The sequence below is a fragment of the Trichomonascus vanleenenianus genome (assembly GCF_965637985.1).
Source record: "Trichomonascus vanleenenianus strain CLIB 3782 genome assembly, contig: TRVA0_047S, whole genome shotgun sequence".
Taxonomy (NCBI): domain Eukaryota; kingdom Fungi; phylum Ascomycota; class Dipodascomycetes; order Dipodascales; family Trichomonascaceae; genus Blastobotrys; species Blastobotrys vanleenenianus.
In genome coordinates, this window is record NW_027481840.1 from 58,327 (window position 1) to 76,508 (window position 18,182).

At 47.0% G+C, this 18,182-nt stretch overlaps 8 protein-coding genes across 8 annotated transcripts; 4 read left to right on the top strand and 4 right to left on the bottom strand.

Moving 5' to 3' along the window:
• Nucleotides 1-1,922: 1,922 nt before the first annotated feature.
• Nucleotides 1,923-3,686, top strand: TRVA0_047S00650 (uncharacterized protein; the record flags this gene model as incomplete). Its single annotated transcript, XM_076686968.1, has 1 exon — nt 1,923-3,686. One exon carries the CDS (start codon nt 1,923-1,925, stop codon nt 3,684-3,686), a length of 1,764 nt encoding a protein of 587 aa, XP_076538805.1.
• Nucleotides 3,687-4,511: 825 nt separating this feature from the next.
• On the bottom strand, nt 4,512-5,093 carry JAC1 (J-type chaperone JAC1; the record flags this gene model as incomplete). Its single annotated transcript, XM_076686969.1, has 1 exon — nt 4,512-5,093. The coding sequence occupies one exon, from the start codon at nt 5,091-5,093 to the stop codon at nt 4,512-4,514; it is 582 nt and encodes a 193-aa protein (XP_076538806.1).
• Nucleotides 5,094-5,526: 433 nt separating this feature from the next.
• On the top strand, nt 5,527-6,675 carry ATE1 (arginyltransferase; the record flags this gene model as incomplete). The annotated part of the gene is made up of 1 exon (XM_076686970.1): nt 5,527-6,675. One exon carries the CDS (start codon nt 5,527-5,529, stop codon nt 6,673-6,675), a length of 1,149 nt encoding a protein of 382 aa, XP_076538807.1.
• A 2,017-nt stretch (nt 6,676-8,692) lies between these two features.
• Nucleotides 8,693-9,538, bottom strand: DRE2 (electron carrier DRE2; the record flags this gene model as incomplete). Its single annotated transcript, XM_076686971.1, has 1 exon — nt 8,693-9,538. One exon carries the CDS (start codon nt 9,536-9,538, stop codon nt 8,693-8,695), a length of 846 nt encoding a protein of 281 aa, XP_076538808.1.
• Nucleotides 9,539-10,837: 1,299 nt separating this feature from the next.
• Nucleotides 10,838-11,260, top strand: TRVA0_047S00738 (uncharacterized protein; the record flags this gene model as incomplete). The annotated part of the gene is made up of 1 exon (XM_076686972.1): nt 10,838-11,260. One exon carries the CDS (start codon nt 10,838-10,840, stop codon nt 11,258-11,260), a length of 423 nt encoding a protein of 140 aa, XP_076538809.1.
• Nucleotides 11,261-13,149: 1,889 nt separating this feature from the next.
• Nucleotides 13,150-14,304, top strand: SIS2 (phosphopantothenoylcysteine decarboxylase complex subunit SIS2; the record flags this gene model as incomplete). The annotated part of the gene is made up of 1 exon (XM_076686973.1): nt 13,150-14,304. One exon carries the CDS (start codon nt 13,150-13,152, stop codon nt 14,302-14,304), a length of 1,155 nt encoding a protein of 384 aa, XP_076538810.1.
• A 1,092-nt stretch (nt 14,305-15,396) lies between these two features.
• Nucleotides 15,397-16,515, bottom strand: ECT1 (ethanolamine-phosphate cytidylyltransferase; the record flags this gene model as incomplete). Its single annotated transcript, XM_076686974.1, has 1 exon — nt 15,397-16,515. The coding sequence occupies one exon, from the start codon at nt 16,513-16,515 to the stop codon at nt 15,397-15,399; it is 1,119 nt and encodes a 372-aa protein (XP_076538811.1).
• Nucleotides 16,516-17,195: 680 nt separating this feature from the next.
• TRVA0_047S00804 (uncharacterized protein) lies at nt 17,196-17,711 on the bottom strand (the record flags this gene model as incomplete). The annotated part of the gene is made up of 1 exon (XM_076686975.1): nt 17,196-17,711. One exon carries the CDS (start codon nt 17,709-17,711, stop codon nt 17,196-17,198), a length of 516 nt encoding a protein of 171 aa, XP_076538812.1.
• Between the last annotated feature and the right edge of the window lie 471 nt (nt 17,712-18,182).

The following is an 18,182-nucleotide window of genomic DNA, read 5'->3' on the forward strand; positions in this document are numbered from 1 at the left end:
ACTGATGCGGTGTGAGGCTACCAATTGTCTAACATGAATGGTTGGTAGGTATGTGTGAGACGTGAAATGAGCTGATTCAGAGAAGCAATGGCGAGGATATTATTGGCCTACTTGTACCAGGTTAAAATGCGAAATGTCATTGGTCTACATGTAACCTGTAAACCGCAATATATCATTGGTCTATAGGTGTCAGGTTAAACTGCAAAATATCATTGGCCAGGTTATTGATCTACCAGTACCAGGTTAGAATTACTATGGGATATACAAGGGAGCATCAATTGATCAATGAGTTTTTGTAGTGACCAACGTATTTGGTACTGTACGAAAAGACTGCCTGTAACGAATATAGTTATCTCAACAGTGGAAGCAAGATAGCACAGTGTATTCGAAATGGTTATGGAACGTACTACGTATATCAATTGTTTTGAGCTATTATATACCAGGTAGTATGCTAAAACGAAGACAGCTATATATCTCAAACAGTATAAGTAAGCAGAAGAGCTCCTTGATACCCTGCGTGGTAATAAAGAACGGCTATGGAATGTACGAATCACAACCCAAATGGCCAACTTTACAGTATTTATGTGGAGAAGCATCTGAACTACCCCGTATTAATATGCCTCAGAAAATCGCTTATAACCACGCATATACAATAGTTTAAACAGTACTAATAAAGGCGCATATTGACTCGTGTTGAATCGGAGGGAGCCCAGGAAACCCCTAACGGATAAGCCCGAAACCGCTCTTCTTTCTACATATTGTAGCCGAACCAATCTTCCTCCTAGAATGACGCCGCTTCCTCGTAGACTGAAGCCGTTTGTAGTGCTTCCTCGTAGAGCCATGCCAAATGATCGCTCCTAGTTGCACCAAGCCTGGCTCGAGTCAAATCGGACTTGGTTCCCTGAGTCAAACCACACTTGGCTAGAGTCAGTCCGGACCCGGTTCCTTGAGTCAAAGAGGGACCAAGCCCCCCTCCCAGCCGGATTCCGGTGCCAAGAGCGCAAATATCATCATCATCATACGATAACGAGGCTATATTTGAATGATTAGCAGTCCTCGGCATCAGTACCGGTACTACAGTACTAGTACACTGTAGTGTAGTATATTAATTAATCTCCTCAACCTGTAATGGGTAACAAAGCCTAGCATTTGGGCGTTCCAATCACATACCAGTCAAGATCTAATATGAGATAGCGTACGTAGGATGTAGGATCTGCATGAAATGTACTACAATTGTACGATAAGTGAAGTCCGAGTGAGAAAAAAACTTTTCCATACAAAGTACGGGGAATGCGGATTCAGGGATGACCCCCCCAGGTTGAGGGGCCGCTCTAGAAAAGTTGCAACAGCACTCAGTATGTAATCAAGAAAACAGGTTTGTCATCCTACCATCCCCTAAAGTTGCCTATCGTATATCGACTCCCGAGATGCTAAGAAAAAGCCAAGCCAAGAGGCGCCTCTGGGGAATAGCTGCCTATTCAGGACTGCGGCGCCGCGTGTGATGCGGCTCACCCCCCCCCCCTCTCGCCTGTTCCAGTGTAAAAGTGACGATGTCCCAGGTAGGTGAGGGTAGGATCGTGTCCGGGCGGGTCTTAACTAGTGGGGGGCGCGGATTAAGAGCTGGTCTCACCAATGGCAGCCGTCACGATATCGGGCAACTGAATACGTCTCAACTGACTACGTTTGCGGCAGAAAAAAAAACTTGCGAGACCTCATCACCTTGGCGAGGAGAGGGTCTCGGTTCTTTTTTTTTTTCCCTTTGGCTGCAAGATCTGCCTACGTATAGCACATGTACATGATTGAATCAATATAAATGGGGGATACGTCCCTGGAGAGAGAAAGGAGTCCCTGCGTAGAATATCTTCGTCAAGATAGAAACGAATATATCGTTTACCTTGTTAAAATCGTAATATGTAAAATAGATGGCCGCAAGCTTATGTCCAAGCCCATTGCTGCCACAAACTCCGCTGACTGGGGCTGCCGCTTCGCAGACCCAGCGGCTGCTAGCCTCTCGAATATGCGTTGAAGGGTGCTGTATAAGCTGCTACGAGAGTTTCAACGACGCAGCAACTCAGCGTCTCAACAACGCGACCTACATTAGCTCCTTCGTCGTCTTCTTTGTCGCGCTCTTCATCCTTATAACCTATCTTGTGAACCCCCGGCTCACGATCAACAAGTACGCAGGCATCCAGGCTGCTAGCATCGTCCTGGTAACCGGGGTCACCAGCTTTACTCCATTCGCTCTTCACGACGGAGTCGTCTGCCATGACAACATTACGCCTAACAACGGGTTCAACTCTAACCGCTGCATGGCCGAAGCGGTGCTCTTTTCGTTTGGAGAGCTCATGATGGTCTTCTCGTTGACCATGCGCATCTTTACTGTCTTTTTAAAGGTCGTTTTCAAGACCAGGGACATCAACTGGTACGTCTGCTTGGCCATAATCATCGTGCCTTCAGCGATCCTAGCTGGCGTTGGGGCTAGAAACGTCGACTATGAAGGAGGCAGCATGTGCACCCTGAACTCAGTTACCACCTGGTGGCAAGTTAAGGTGCCTCAGCTTATTGTTTCGTTCATCGGCATCGTCCTGCTCATTATCATCGTGCTCTATGTCACATCAATCATTATGCAGGTCTCCCTCGACGTCGACCAGGCCAAAGTTGGTAATAAATCTTTTACCGTACGCCGAATGTGGACCTGTGTCAAGGCGTTCTTCCGATCCATTCTTTTGCTGTGGCGTACCTTCTTCTGCGCTACTTTCCTGGCGTCACTTATCATCACGAACTTCTTCTTCCGCTCCTATCCGTGGAGCCACGTTGCGCCTATTACTGGACAGCGGACCTTGGAGTGGGCCCAGTGTATCTTAAACAATGCCAACCGGTTCGCTACCGAGGGAGAGCTGTTTAACTACTGTGCGCCTGCCGACCGCGCCCGGGGTCTCGAAGTGTACGAAAGGAGAACCATTACCAACCTGGTGTTCATTTTTCAGGTGGCCTTTTTCCTGCTTAGCGAATTCCAGGTGCTCATGTTCGTCGGGTGGTACAGAATCCTCAAGTCTCCCTCGGCCATATTTTTGAGATCACGTTCAAACGCTATCCTCGACTCATTGGAGAACTGCTCCTCGTCGCCCAATAACAGGAGGGGCGACGATTCGGATGATTCGGATGCTGATCCTACTGAGCATAATGAGTTGGAGCCAACGATAACGCAGAGACGCCACAGTGATGCCGAGCTGGAAGAACTGCAGACTCAAATGTCGCGCATGCGTCGACCAAGTATAATGGAGAAGTTCCATCATGGGCGTAAGAACCGTCCAGGTGATTTGGCACTCCCGTCGGCTTCAGCGCAGCCTCAGCTCTTTGTCAAGGCACAGAGTGCTCGCATCAACCGCGATATGAAGCATATGGAGCGAGCATTAGACGCGCAATTGGCGCGCTACGAGATGCAGCGAAGGGGGTCCCACGACTCTGATCTTTCGCGGACCAGCACAATTGCATCGAACAATTCGCATAACAGTGATAATTACAGGGATCACAAGGTTGTCGCATCACGGGCGGGGAGCGAAGGCCAGGATACATTGGTCGACCCTGTTGAAGCTTACAAGTCTATCCAGCAGAAGCGGCAGTCAAGCCAGGATAGTGGTGCGAATGACCTGGGGATCTTAGACTTTTTGAAATTTAACCCCTAATTTATTTATTTGTATTTATTCTTATAGAGCTAATGATTGATGATTTGTTATTAAATTTCCTACCGGTAGCATTACCAGAGTAGAAAGTGATGCGTAACGTTATTCTCAAACTACTGTAGCAGTGTAACAAAAAATTGTAGCGTGTCACGACGGCTGTTGTAAATTATAAGCAGTTGTTACGGCCGTGGAGTTGCAACAGCCGCACCTGTTGCCAGGCTAATCGAAAAAAAAAAACGCTGAAGCATAGCTCCCTCGATAGCTGCCCTAGTACATTGTAGCACCATTATATATAACGCCAGCGAAATTGAGAAGAGTTATCCATATGGCCAATTCGATAACTTATATTACCGGATAGGTGCTATCCTGGTAATCGCTAATTTTGTGGAATCGGAACTAGTTGCATCTTATATATAGATACATCGCTATGAACTATCAATTATTCTATCTGTCGCTGAGCTTGCGTTCTTCGCGAACTCAATCGTACTTAGTGCGTAAATAGCCCAAACTACAGTTGTTCATAACTTGTAATCAAATTTAAAACTACGCAAGTTTATTCATAACCCCGAGATCAAATCAGAACTACAGAGATATGTTCATAGCTCCAGATCAAATCAAAGCTACACGAGGTTTGATGGCCAGAGATCAAGTCCAAACTACGGGTGATGCCCGAGATCAAATCATAACTACAGATTACAGATTTGTTAAAAAAAAACACAGGTTTGTCGAAAGCAACAAAGATCGTTTAAAGCTACAGGGATTTGCTAAATCTGCAATTAATCAAAGAATAGAGAAGATAAAATACAGTATATACAATAGCGAATGCATCTAGTCAAGCTCATGTAGCTTGTGCTGGATGCTCTGCCAGTAGCTCAGCTTGACTGTCTCCTTTCTGGCCGCTTCCATGTCGTTCGTCTTGAACGCCTCCTCCAAAGCTTTCTCCGACTCTGCTAACTTCTCGTCGTTCTCCTGTTTGAGCTGAGCAACATCCTCAACACTGTCGGCGTCAGCAATTGCCTCCCGCGCCATCAGCACATCCATCAGAAGATCTTCATCCACCAAACTCTCCTTCTCAGCCAACGCATCAATTCCACGTCGCAGCAGCAAATGCTCAGCCCGTCGCAGCGGGTCCAACAAGATTTTGTACGCTACGTTGAGCTGGGCCGACTTCTGGGCAAACGTCTCGTTCTCCTCGTCGGTCTGGGCCCGGTCAGGGTGTGTGGCGTTCTGGAGCTGCAGAAATTCGCGCCTCAATTGGTTCTTATCAATATGGAATGGGCCGATTGGAGGTGGTCCTGCCTTGAGACTCTTCGGGAAATAGGCATAGTAGTCCGGCACCGGGTGGTGGGCCTTGGAAGAATACAGCCTTCCCGCATTCAATAGTCCATTCAACATCCCTCGTCTCAGCATTTTTGCTTCTATTTTATTCGATATTCTCTGGAGCTTTCTCGTTCTCTGTCTGACTCTATGGCGGCCAAGGGCGGAAGCGATCGGTCGCTGGTGTTCCGCCGCCCATTATCTCCGGTACTAATTAACACCACCTTTACTGGAGTTAGCCTAAGAAATCACTGCAAGGGCTGAAAAGGCGAAATACCTCAATTGGTTGTAGCTAGCCAGTAAGATACAATCGTAGATTGCACTCGTAGGATACCCATAGCTGTAAGCGGGATACGTTATACATACTTGTTGCTATCCCGTAGGGGCCTCGAAAAGGAACTATTTCGTATAACGCCTCGAAGAGGAACGAAATAAAACCTCGAAGAGCTTAGTATCTCGTAAGGTCTCGAAGAGGGACTTTCCGTAGGGTCCCGAAGATCTGAGAGGGTCGAAGAGGTTAAGGGAGATGCGAGTGAGCCCTGGCCAGTATGCAAAGGGCCGGCACTGCGGATACTGCGATGGCCATGGCAGCGCAATATACGGATTTGAGGTCTTTGAAATGACCTCCGTAGACTACCAAGCCTTGGTAGACCGCGGGTTCCGCCGAAGCGGGACTTTTGTTTACAAACCTGATCTCAAGCGGTCGTGCTGTCCGCAGTACACGATCCGCCTGGAAGCGAGCAAGTACAAACCATCCCGAGAACAGAGGCAGGCCATCAATCGGTTCAATTCCAAGCTGGGGTGCTCCAGTGGTCGAAGTAAGAAAGGTAAAGACAACCAGTTTGATCTGATTGAAGCGGCCTACCGGGCTGAACATGAAGGGAAACTGCGCATTATCGTAGAGCCCGCAGGGTTTTCCAGCGAAAAGTACGAACTCTACAAGAAATACCAGATTGAAGTCCACAAGGATGAGCCTGATGAGGTGTCACCACGCCAGTTCAAGCGGTTTCTGTGCGATAACCCGTTTATAGACGAGCATGTGGTTGCCGCACACGAGCTTTATTACCTCAATGATAAGCTGGTTGCCATGTCTGTGCTGGATGTGCTTCCAAACTGTCTTTCCTCCGTGTACTTCATCTACGACCCGGACTATAGGCACCTTGGTGCGTGGGGCCGGGTCTCTGCCGTGCACGACATCGCCCATACTGTCAAGCTGAACAAGCCGTACTACTACATGGGGTACTACATCCATTCGTGCGTCAAGATGCTGTACAAAGGCGCATATTCGCCTTCATTTCTGCTGGATCCTTGGTTTTCTTCGTCTAAGCAACAGCAGTGGTATCCAATTGACGACTACAAGAAGGCGTTTAGCGAGCAGAAGTATGTGGCGTTCAACGCGGCCCAGCCAATTGTGGATGAGATTGACCGGGGTCGTCTTACGAGCAAATTCGTGGCAGAGTTGCCTGGCGTATGGCGCCATGCGTGGGAGGTGAGTCGAGTCAAGCCTTCGGAAGTGCCGCTGATGGCTCCTGATGCGTTTGGCAATGCCGTCATGACGACGGTGGATGGAATTAGCAGCAGTCAGGGGAAGATACTTGTATCCCAGTTGATTTTCACGCTGGGGGTGGTTATCGGTGGTGATTTGATAGACAAGGTAGTCATGGACTTTACTTGACCCAAATTATTTATTAAGCGCAGAAAATGTGCTATAAATTATATGGTAACTGATCTCATTAAGTCGATTAGCTCAATCTTGACCGAGTTCAACAGCTTTTCATCTTTCAATCTCTGTATGGGCCCCAAGCGACACTGTGATTATGAGCAGTCCATTAACATACAATACCAGTGATACCGGTAAGTTATTTGATTTCCTTGAGTATCTCGTAAAAATCGGCCATCATGGTTTAAATGATCTCTCTGTAAAAAAAGGCCAGATTTGATTGGATAAAGGGATCAAGCTGGTTCATCTGACACAAATTAGCAAAATACGATGGGAATGCGAAAATTACAGTGTAGGATAACGGATGATAATTGGAGTATGATCAACTTTAAACAGGACACTGATATTATTATTTACAATAGTCTTCCTTGTTTCTATGAGTTCCAAATTTGTTCAATTACTGAGACTGAGATTAAAAAATCCTTAGGGCTTTAAGTTTTCTGTTATACCTGCGTAGACTTTTCCCCCATGGTTCCTGTGGGATTGCAATTTGCTGCTCTATATGTTGTGAAGAGATCAAAATACGAATAGCCGTGGAAATCATGATGAAGCTCAGAACCCATGGTCAACAGTATCAATCTCCGACAACATTTAAGAGCAGAAAGCAAATGGTCAACACTATTTGGCTCTGACAATATTAAAGGGCCAAAAAGGTGAATTGAAATGCGAGGCACTCGTACTAGTTATAACACGGAGAACCCATTATGCCTGTGCTATGTCGTGACAACCAAAACTAGTGACGACAACCAGGGAGTGATGAGAACCGAGCTTAGTGAGGTTGGCCGGCAAGCCCATACAAGTTTGAGTTACCGAACACAACCTTAAGTCTACCGGTATATAAACCCCCCTCGATTTTCTTTCAAATTTCTTCCTCGTGCCTTTCACAAGGTACCATCCGCTTTTGTGTGTTCCACACCAACATCCTATGAGGTTAGTTGCATTTCTCCGTCTTTCAACCTGTTCTGCAGTTTCGGCACATCAGTTGAGCGACAAGCTCCTACTCTGGAGTAAACCGAATATTCACCTGCCAAGGGAGGCAGGCTGATTATGCCAATTTCCCCTTTTGGCAACATCAAAGTAATGACGCCCTCATTCCTTTGACAATGGGAAAGGAGGCGTCTTGAAGGGTTTATATCTTCTATTGCCGATCTTTTTTCACAAATACTGGAGCTGTAGTATTTGGCGGGGTTTTTTTTACCTAGGTGTATCATTCCAAGCTTAGAGGTACGAGTTACCTGCTGTACAATGTCTGTTTCCCAATGTAGCTAACGTACTTATCACACGGATATACCGCTTTTTCCGAACGGAGGGAGGTCAGGATATAACGTAGTCTACGATTTCAATACACCAGGTAGTACAATTAACTGGTGCTGTACTTATAATTGGCTAAGCAAAAATGTTACAATCTCTATGATTGACAATTGGTTAAATGGTACATATTCAATGGTTTATAACTTGTACCTACAGTTACCAGTAGTTACAGTTGCGATTGATTAAACGGTACAAGTTCCATGATTTCAATGGCAATTGATTACACGGTACAGGCTATGATTCCAATATGGCAATTGGTTTACGGTACAAGTTCTATGATCCCAACATAGCAACCGGTTAACGGTACAAGTTCTATAATTCCAATATGGCAATTGGTCAACGGTACAAGTTCTATAATTCCAACATAGCAACCGGTTAACGGTACAAGTTCTATGATTCCAATATGGCAATTGGTTACACGGTACAGGTTCCATAATTCCACTATGGCAATGCTTAAACAGTAAAATTTCTATAGCCACCAATAGTTACATACCAGCTGCAATTTTCGTCAAACGTCAACTGGAAATCCAATATACCATGGTATATATATATATGCGATACGTATACAACCTTCTCTCACCAATTATCCAGAGAGAATTAAATAAATGATGCGAATGCTGCAAGTTTTCGGGGTTAGTACATTAATATTCGTCGTTAGCAGTTAGAGATCATCGCCGCCAAGATCAGCAATGCTGACCACTTCACCAGGCTTGAACGGAGGAAGGCCCAAATACGGACACCCGTCACACCTGAATGCATCGCCCAAGGCACAGGAGCCACAGGAGCCCGTAGCCTTGCCTGGAACCGTAAAATCGATCTCGGCAGTCTCGTCTACTGCCAGAGACACTACGCTCGCCTGCTTGCTCTGCTGCTCCTCGATCTGCTCCTGCTCCAATTCCTTGAGCCCACAAGTACAGTCCTTGCACGCCTTGCGTCTCTTCTTGCCGTTACCCGGGTCGCACTTTGCCGGAATGACAATGGTTGGCGGCAGATCCCCATCGTCAAGCAACGCATTTTCGTCAATAATATCGTCATCATCATCAAGATGAATGTCATTCAGACGCTTGAACTGGAACATCTTCTTCTTGCCCTCGCCGTTGGCCTTCTTCTTAAACGACACAGCTACGGGGGTCACACCCTTCGAATCGGGCTTCCGCAGCTGCTTACCGTCATCGGTCTGTTCAAACCCGACCATGAGGCCAGGCAGAGGGTCGCTGAGGTCTATGGGCCCGCTCAGGTGGGCTCCGGGGGCCATCGATGCGAAGAGAAGCTCCAGCGTCCGCGAATCAAGGGTTGTCGTCGAATCGCCCAGCAAATGAACACGCTCAAACTTGCTGTCAGGCAGCTTGACGGCCTCCTGTGTGATTCGATCCAATACCTGGTTATGGATCGCTTCGTTGGATGCTCCGCTGACCTGCTTGAACTCTTCCAAAAGGCCTTGAACGACTTCGGGCTGCGAAACCACGGCTGGTGGCAGCAGGATCAAAATAGCGCTCTCCAAAGTCATATTCTTTTCTTCTCCTGACCTTTTTATCCTTCTTTGAAAAACGTTTTTCGCGTTGACTTTGGGCTTCTTTAAACCGTTTTCAACCGGGGCGTCGTTAAGGATTTGGTAATGTTAGTAATGCCGATATCGCGAACGACATGCAATAATTTTCGCTCGATTAGTAATGGCTCGTACTGGGAATGCGGCTCATGCGATTACGTGGACTTTGACTAATCGCGGCACTGATCCTCCGAGAAGGTCACGTGATACTTAACTAACTCCTGTAAATCAGCTCATGTGGTATATTCAGTGGCCTTACGGCATTCTTCCAGTAGTCAACAAGTGGCCTGTTCTTCCGTATTACTCCGTTACTCCAGTGGCCTGTTCTCCTAGTTGGTAGTTCGAGTGTATTGTGGCAAGTGGGACTGGGAGGCCGCCAAGTGTGTGTGGGTGAAGAGGGGAGCCCAATAGCGGATGTTAATAGTGGCTCAGTAATGACTCTTCATGGCAATTGAGCAATATGAGCAATTGCATTGTATAGTCTACTACGTAATACTCAATACGTAGTACGTAATATTAGGGTAATGTTAGTAAATATGAATCCAAGATAGAGGTATTTCGTGAGTGGTGAGTGGTGAGTGGCGTAGGGTAACTACGGCAACTGGGTACATGCTGCACTACGTATCGCGTAACCATGGTTAATCTCGCCATTACAGTACACAACCCACGCCAAGTACTTGCTCTAATATTAACAATTGTAACACAACATAATGTGTACGCTTCAGCCAAGGATCAGCCAAGGAACCAAGAGTTCAGAGTCCGCACAGTGGTTGAAGCCCTCCGCGAAGCGGAGCCACGGGGGTTTGGGGGCTGGCCCCCAAGCACGGAGTGCGGCGGAGCCTATAGCACGTGACCTATAGGTCACGTGCATTGCTTTGCGTTGCCTACCGGCGTCAACGGTCACGTGTGCCTTAATAAACCCCCCCGCGTCACAGAGCGCGTAACGAGAGGCTGTGCACACTGTACGCACGTCATACAGTAAGTAAGCGATGAGGTAAAAAAAATCCAGCAGGCTATAATTAAATGCGCATTAAATCTACGTACTATTGTATGTACTTAGTGTAGCACCCGATCGAGTATGAAGTGAAAAATGACACGTATAGAGTAAAGGCTGTGACTAATTTGCGGATTTATGATGTCACGGGAGAGCCCGCGGCATTGCGTGATCCCCGCCAAAGGGTTGTGTGGCAGGGGGATGTTTGAATCACCCCACAGAACAAAGGCGAGGGTGCAATAATGTTTGTTTTTGTGGAGAAATGCATGGAAACTTATAGAGCCCGCCCCGGGCGTGTATCGAGGGATTATAAAAGCAGTACTGTTTGTCTCTATAGGTTTCTCGAGAAAGAAAAACTCAGTAAAGAAGCTTACTACACAACAAACAAGACAACAATCATGGCTCGAACTGTTCGAAACCAGTATAAGGAGGCCGAGGGCGCGGATGGGGAGCAATTGCCCCGGTACTTTGGCAAGTCTGGTCACTCTGACGCTGACCCGACCAAGATCAAGAAGGACGGCCATGGCCGGGGCAACTGGGGCAAGGCGGACGATACGGAGTACCTGGGCGACGAGTTTAACTTCCATCATACGCGGCGACGGTCCAACTCGTCGGGCAACCACCCCGAGCTCAACCCTAGAATTACCCGGGCCGAGGGTGAGGAGGAGGTTTTTGAAGAAGAAGAGTGAATCTGATTGCCGGTCATTCTAGTCCTTTTTGTTTTTTTTCAAATCCCTCTATTATTTATAACGAAGCTACTGTAATTATTGAATATTTATGACCTACCTGCATTCAAAAAGTTGTAGTTTTACCGTAAAATTTTGGCTGATAATTACAAAAGCGAAAGCTGTTGAATTGTTGAGCTATGAGTGTAGATAGGATTGTTGAATATGCCATTACCGGTAATACATGTACTGGTATTGTTGAGTATGCCATTACCGGCAATACTAGTATTGTTGAATATGCCATGATGTTACCGGCAATACTGGTGTATAGAGAACTGTTGATTATGCTATAATATTACCGGTACTAATACGGTAGTTACCGGTGACTTATTGGTACCAATACGGTTCGTAGTTCACGGTACATACGTAGAAGGACGACTGTTGAACAGGGCATGAATCTTATCTCTTGATGATAAATGTACCTGGATATGACAACACGCATATGGACTTGATGAATATGCTACCCAGTAAAGTATTTCCAATAATTGTTGCACATGCCATAATATCGGTAGTGTACCTTTCAAATTGTACCATGTACTTGTCAGATAAGCTATGAATAAGCCATAATATTGCCAATAGTTATAAAATATGGCTGTTTAATATACCATGATATTATCTAATGTGGTAATATGCCGTAATATTATTACATAAAGACTTGCTGAAGTTGCCATGAATCCAGCCACTTGTAGTGTGGAATACGTGATCTGCAGAGCCGCACGCATGCAATACGTCGATCCCTGCAGGTCCATTAAAGCCGTATGTTTAACTCGCGGCACGCGAGTATACGCCCTTGTACCTTTATAACCCTAGTGGACACTCGGTATTAGATTGAATAGACGCCGGATAGATTATTTTGTGTGCTAGATAGACAAACGGATGGCGATAATGTTTTTGCATTATTGACAATTGTAACTCAATGTGACTCATGTCTCGAGTATCCTCGGAGTTTGTGTACCAAATCAGTTGCTGACGCCAGAGCAAGCATACGACACACAATGCGCTAAACAGACAGATCTCCTCGGACTATTATTTGGACTATTATTAATTGTAACTAGGGAAGTAACAGTTTCGTTAGATTTCCAAGGTAATATCGTACTGATTGATTTGATTTAAGTAATGCCGGTACTCTTTGATTATAATAAGAGGTAATGGCAGGTTTCCCAAAGGGATACCACAACAGATGCAAGTACAGTTAGGTAGTGTGGTACTTTATTTCGTGTTTCAAAGTGTATTGTCTACTGTAATTATGAATCAATTCTTCTTATGGTCCCATAGGCCGAAAGTTACTCCTATAGTACCAACAATGTGAAGACATTATTCAGAATGTATCAACTGGATTGTTGAGCAAAAAAAAAAATAACACTGGTTGCGTAGCAAGGTCAATGATTGCACCATTATTACCAGAATTGGTTTCTCTAAAATAATTTCACTACTATCTTGTGGTTATAAAGATGTCACTAGCCGCACACGAAAAGTATCCATATACACTCTAACAAACGTAACCCCCAACAAGGAATACGAAAATAACCGACGAATGATCTGAATTGCGTTCTTGGAGGAAAACCCTCGGCGAAGCCGAGCTACAGGGGGGTTTGGGGGGACTGGTCCCCCCATATTCACCCCTAAGGAGTAGCTTCGCGGAGATAATACCCCGTTCCTTACAACCTCCGTCAAACCCTCGGCTTCGAGGTCCATCGTCGCAAGAAGACCGCGGACTAGCGGGATGGCGTGCGTGCAGCTCGCCGCTTACATAAGCGCTTACCCCGGGTTTCGGGTGCCAGAAAAGTCCCACATTCCGCCCCTCCAACCCCCCCTCATTCACGTTGGCAGGCGGTGGATGGAGTTGATAGGCCATGGAAGCGAAACAACAGGAGGAAGACAAGGCGTCCGAGCCGCTGCGCGCGAGTCTGTCGGCTCGACGCAACAAGCCCGGGTTTAAGCTGGACAACCTTCCGATTGGTCTGGACAAGGCGAAGAAGATGGCGGAGCCGGAGCCCATTCTCAACAAGCCGTCTTCGGAGGAGCATCGCGAAGCGAAGACGGTGGGCCACATGCAGAAGCCGTCGGTGCATGCCCACTTCAAGCTTGACGACGTTGTTGGCCATTCGGGACTCGCGTCGCGGTCGCGATCCGGTACAACGAGCCAGACCGGGTCGACCCAGAGCGTTTCGCCGCCTCCGGCCGTCGTGGCGGCCATTGCACCACCGGGAGAAGCTGCGAAGGAGGAGGAGCCCCGGCGTGAGTCCGTAGAGGTGCCAAATCACGACCCACGGCTGCCACAGGAGGACGGGAAGCTGCATATTCTGCTGGGTGCGACGGGGTCTGCCTCGACGAGCAAGCTCAAGATGATCATCAACAAGCTGGAGAACATATATGGGCGCGAGCGTGTGGCGATTCAGGTCGTGTTAACGCGAGCGGCTGAAGGGTTCATTTCTCCGAGCGATTTACCGCCTCGCATCATTGTTTGGAGGGATGATGATGAGTGGTCAACGTGGAAAAGTCGGTCGGATCCGGTGCTTCATATTGAGCTAAGGAGATGGGCTGATATCTTGGTAATTGCACCGTTAACTGCAAACACACTGGGCAAAATAGCGTTGGGGTTATGCGACAACCTGTTGACTAACGTAATTCGCGCCTGGAATACCCAGTATCCGATTCTCATTGCTCCGGCGATGTTGAGTTATGCGTACAATCACCCAGCGACGAAGCGACATCTCATGGTCATCAAGGAGGATATGAAGTGGATTGAGATCCTCAAACCGACGGAGAAGGTCGTGGGTACGTTTGGCGACATTGGTTTGGGGGGTATGATGGATTTTAACGAGATTGTCGACCGGATAGTCATGCGACTTGGCGGGTACCCTGAGCCTGAGGAAGAAGAGGATGAGGATGCTCCGATTGACGACGGGGCTGGCGAGGAGGATGAGGATGAAGACGAGGATGAAGACGAGGAGGAGCAGCTGCGCAGCGAAATCAGAAAGATGAATCTTGGTAGACGGGGGTCGTGACCTCTCTTCTCTTTTGGTTTTTTATTCTTGGGGGGACCAGTCCCCCCAAACCCCCCTTGGGCTCCGCTGCGCGGAGGATATATACAAATGGCGCTATGCGGAGCTCGAATTGGCATGTTGGTGACATAGGTTAGTCCATACACGGTTATTTGATACCGTACGGTTATATGTTTGCAGAGTCTGTTTACTCACAAAAAATATCTTTGTGTTACAATGCGTAACAAATGGCCATTAATTTTTGTTACACTTCTTTAAGCGCTTTGTTACAATCTGTTACAAACTTTCGTTACAGTACCAACCGACGACGATCGTTAACATTTCGTTATGAACAATCTATTGTTTCGCCAACAATTTGAACAGTTCGTTACAATCCGTTACTTGTTACAATCCGTTACTACTGAAGGACTTGTTACCAACCGATAATAATCTTGGGGCAAGCGTTGACAATATTTCGTTACAAACATAAGTCACAAGCGTTGGCAGCAAGCCGCAGCAACCTTTGGTCCCAGCTTTTGTTACAATAGACTTTTATCGCGACCAATGACAATATTCTGTCACGACCAATGAACCATGTTGTTACACAACTGGAAGCCTGGTAGGGAGTAAAGGGGGGTCTGGGGGGATTCCCCCCAGCTAAGGGGGGTTTGGGGGGCTGGCCCCCCAAAGCACACAGCTAAACTCGTGAAGAGCCTGATATGAAGCAGGCTTGGGGCGACAGGGATCGATGAGACGCGGTTTAGCCGTACCTGGTGATGGCTTTTTTAACATTGCTATCATTGGCGACGATTATTAGGCGAACTTCTTATAAGTGTACTACCGGTACAGTAGGTGAGCACAATTTTCAATTACCGGTTCTAAGCCAAGTTTTTATAAGATATTGTTAGGTGAGCTCAATCATTTGTGAAGCGAACTTTTTATAAGCTATTATTATTATTAATGGGAATGGCTGGTGAATAAATACATCTATACAAGAGGTTTAGAAGAACTTTTGAAAAGGTTTAGAAGAGCTTTGAACAGGTTCAGAAGAGCTTTGAAGACGTTCAGAAGAACTTTTGAAAAGGTTTAGAAGAGGTTAAGGAGGCTTACAAAGGGTTACGCAAAGGCAAGCTCAGCGTCGCGCAGCTTCTCTTCGTGCTGGCTCTTATAACCCTTCTTCCTCTGCCGCTCCTCATAAAGCTCCTTCGCCTTAAGAACCCGATCAACAATCGTCCGCGTGCTCATCTCCGCATACCTGTGCCGTGGAATCTCGCCATACATATCCTGGCTCTTGGCCAGAGCGTAGTGGTGCAAATCATCATTATCCAGTGGTGTCGGGCCATGCAGCACCTTGGACACGCCTAGGCTCTCGTAAAACTCACCGCTCTCTTCCCACGGAGCGTTCAGCACTACAGCATCAACATAGCGACACTGGAGAACACACAATGCCCGCTCAAACTGGTTCATGATCGGGTAGTTGACTCCCTTGGCCCGGTTGACCGTAAGGTCATCGCTGACGCCCACTACAACAGAAGCGCCCTGCTCATCAGCTAGCTCCCGCACAAGTCTCAAAAACTCAATGTGGCCCACAAAAAACAGATCAAACGCCCCGTCAGCGTAAAACACCTTCTTTTTCAGCTTCGCGCTAATCTCCTCGCTCGGGGCAACCAGCTGCTCCAGTTGAGTCCCGCTCCACGTATAAACGGCGCTGCCCTTGGATTTGCCATCCCGACCAGAAGCGTACCTGTTGAATCGTTCAAGAGCCTCGGGGGCCCTGAACTGCTCGTCTTCCCGAGCAAGGTGGTGTCCCCTGGAGGTCGGATCAAGCATACGACCAACCAGATCGGTCGTTGAGATGTTGGGTGTCCGCTTAACCACGACGAATCGGCCCATATCCTTAACAATCTGGTAACAGTCGTTACCATCAGCGTCAGTCGTGATGTCGTCACCATGGACGACGTATTTGCAGCCGTACTGGTCCATAACCTTGGGGTCTGTCACATAGGGGGCGCCCGGGACACTCTGAGTGCTCCACTTGCAGGCATCTACCGCCATGACTCGCTCCTCGAGCTTCATGACGACAGGGCCCTTATTGACGAGGATATCCTCGTCCGTGTGGATCCCGACGAACAGCTCGTTGCCCAATTGTCGAGCCTGGAGCAGCGCTCCAGCGTGACCATGATGGGCAAAATCAAAACATCCATCTATCCAGATCTTGTCTTCGCTCAGCTCCATTTTTGGTATATTCTTTTTTTCTTTGGGCCCTCAACTGTCGTTTTTTGGAGACTATTACCGGTGAAAGGGGGTATTAATTAAACGTGTCCCTCGGGGCAGGCCTATTGGTGGGTCGTCGGTGGGACGCCGTTGGGACACCTGAAAATCGTCAACTCAGGGGGTGATAAGCGGGTCGCGATTACGGAACTAGGTGAACTTTACACGTGGCTATGGAGAATGTGTGGACTTTACACGTGGAGCTTTATATTCAGTAAAACAGATACTAGTACACTGGGTAAATTGAGGTATTCGTTACCGAATTTCTCTTGGAAAATACCCCGGTAGCTTAGGCGCATTTATTGAAGGTACTGTACCGGTAGTTAAACTACCGGCAGCATCGTCCATCATCGTGCTAAGTACATGTAGTTCAAATACGGTAGCATGCAGTACCATGGTTATAATTCTTTAGTACTCAGTTTGTATTGTACTGTGTGTGCTATGCATACGAATTTTGATGTTAGCAGGTAATGCGCGTGTAAAAGGGTGCAAGCCGTGCTAAGAAGGCCGTTTTACCTCTCTCGTAAGGCATCTTGCTCTGTCTCCTAGCAAAACTACATAATGCTCGTTGAAAGTACCATGAGATACCAGTTATTTTTATAACAAATAGTATTCCTAGTACCTGGTAACAACCCTAATTGGAGCTAGTCATGTTGAGTTCGGGTTCGATACCCATTAAGAATATTCTCTAGACGATGCTGTCCATTAGCCTTTGCCGCACTGACTTCGAGTTGGAGACCATGTAAGTAACCATTATGGTGTTGATCCACCAGCTGCTGCGTATGCTCAAATATGTAGGATAGGGCTACCTCATTTTTCAACAGCCAACCAAGCTCATCTATAAGCAGCTTGCGTCGTAAGTACCACCTTCTGTTTCCTTCAGACTCTTGAGCCCACAAAGAGCGCAATGGATCCTTGACGCTTGCTATCGCCGGTGTACTTTCATCTCCATAAAACCATTCGTTGTATGCCATTTCAACACTTCTGTTGATATCTCTTTTGTTCATCGAAAACGCAGGAGTAAATGCCACCTCTAGGTTCGTTTCCAGAATAGTATCTGTGTTGGTCGGTGACGTTTGCAGTGATACCGATGGTCCGTTCGACGTAATGACGAATTGGCGGCGGTTAGCGGCTTCAACGTTGTTACATAGCCACTGCATTTTGGCGAATAGCGATCCTGGACCATCCTTGACTGACCTTAGCTTTTCTCTGTATGACCTTTGCTCTTGCTCTATTCTTTCAATAGCTTCACGTAAGCCATTATTAGAATTGCCAGATGCCGCATGTGGTGTTGAAGATATAGCTTGCGATATGGCATCAATCTTTTCTTCGGTGCGGCGTCCATGGGTCTGGACTATGCAATTGATAGTCTCCAAGGTCGAATAAAGTCCTTGGAACTGCGAATTAACTTCTGGCAATACCGCAAAGATTTGTCATGTCGTCATGCTCATGAATATCAAGGACTTTTTGAACGTTTTCAGTGAAATCTGGATATTGAAAAACTTTGTGTTTCCAAATGTCGCGATTAGGATATAAGGACATTAAGATTGCAGCACCTTGAAGTATAACGTCGCGGAACGCGATCAACGCATTCAAAAATTGAATCCCAGTACATGTATTAATACCTGAGA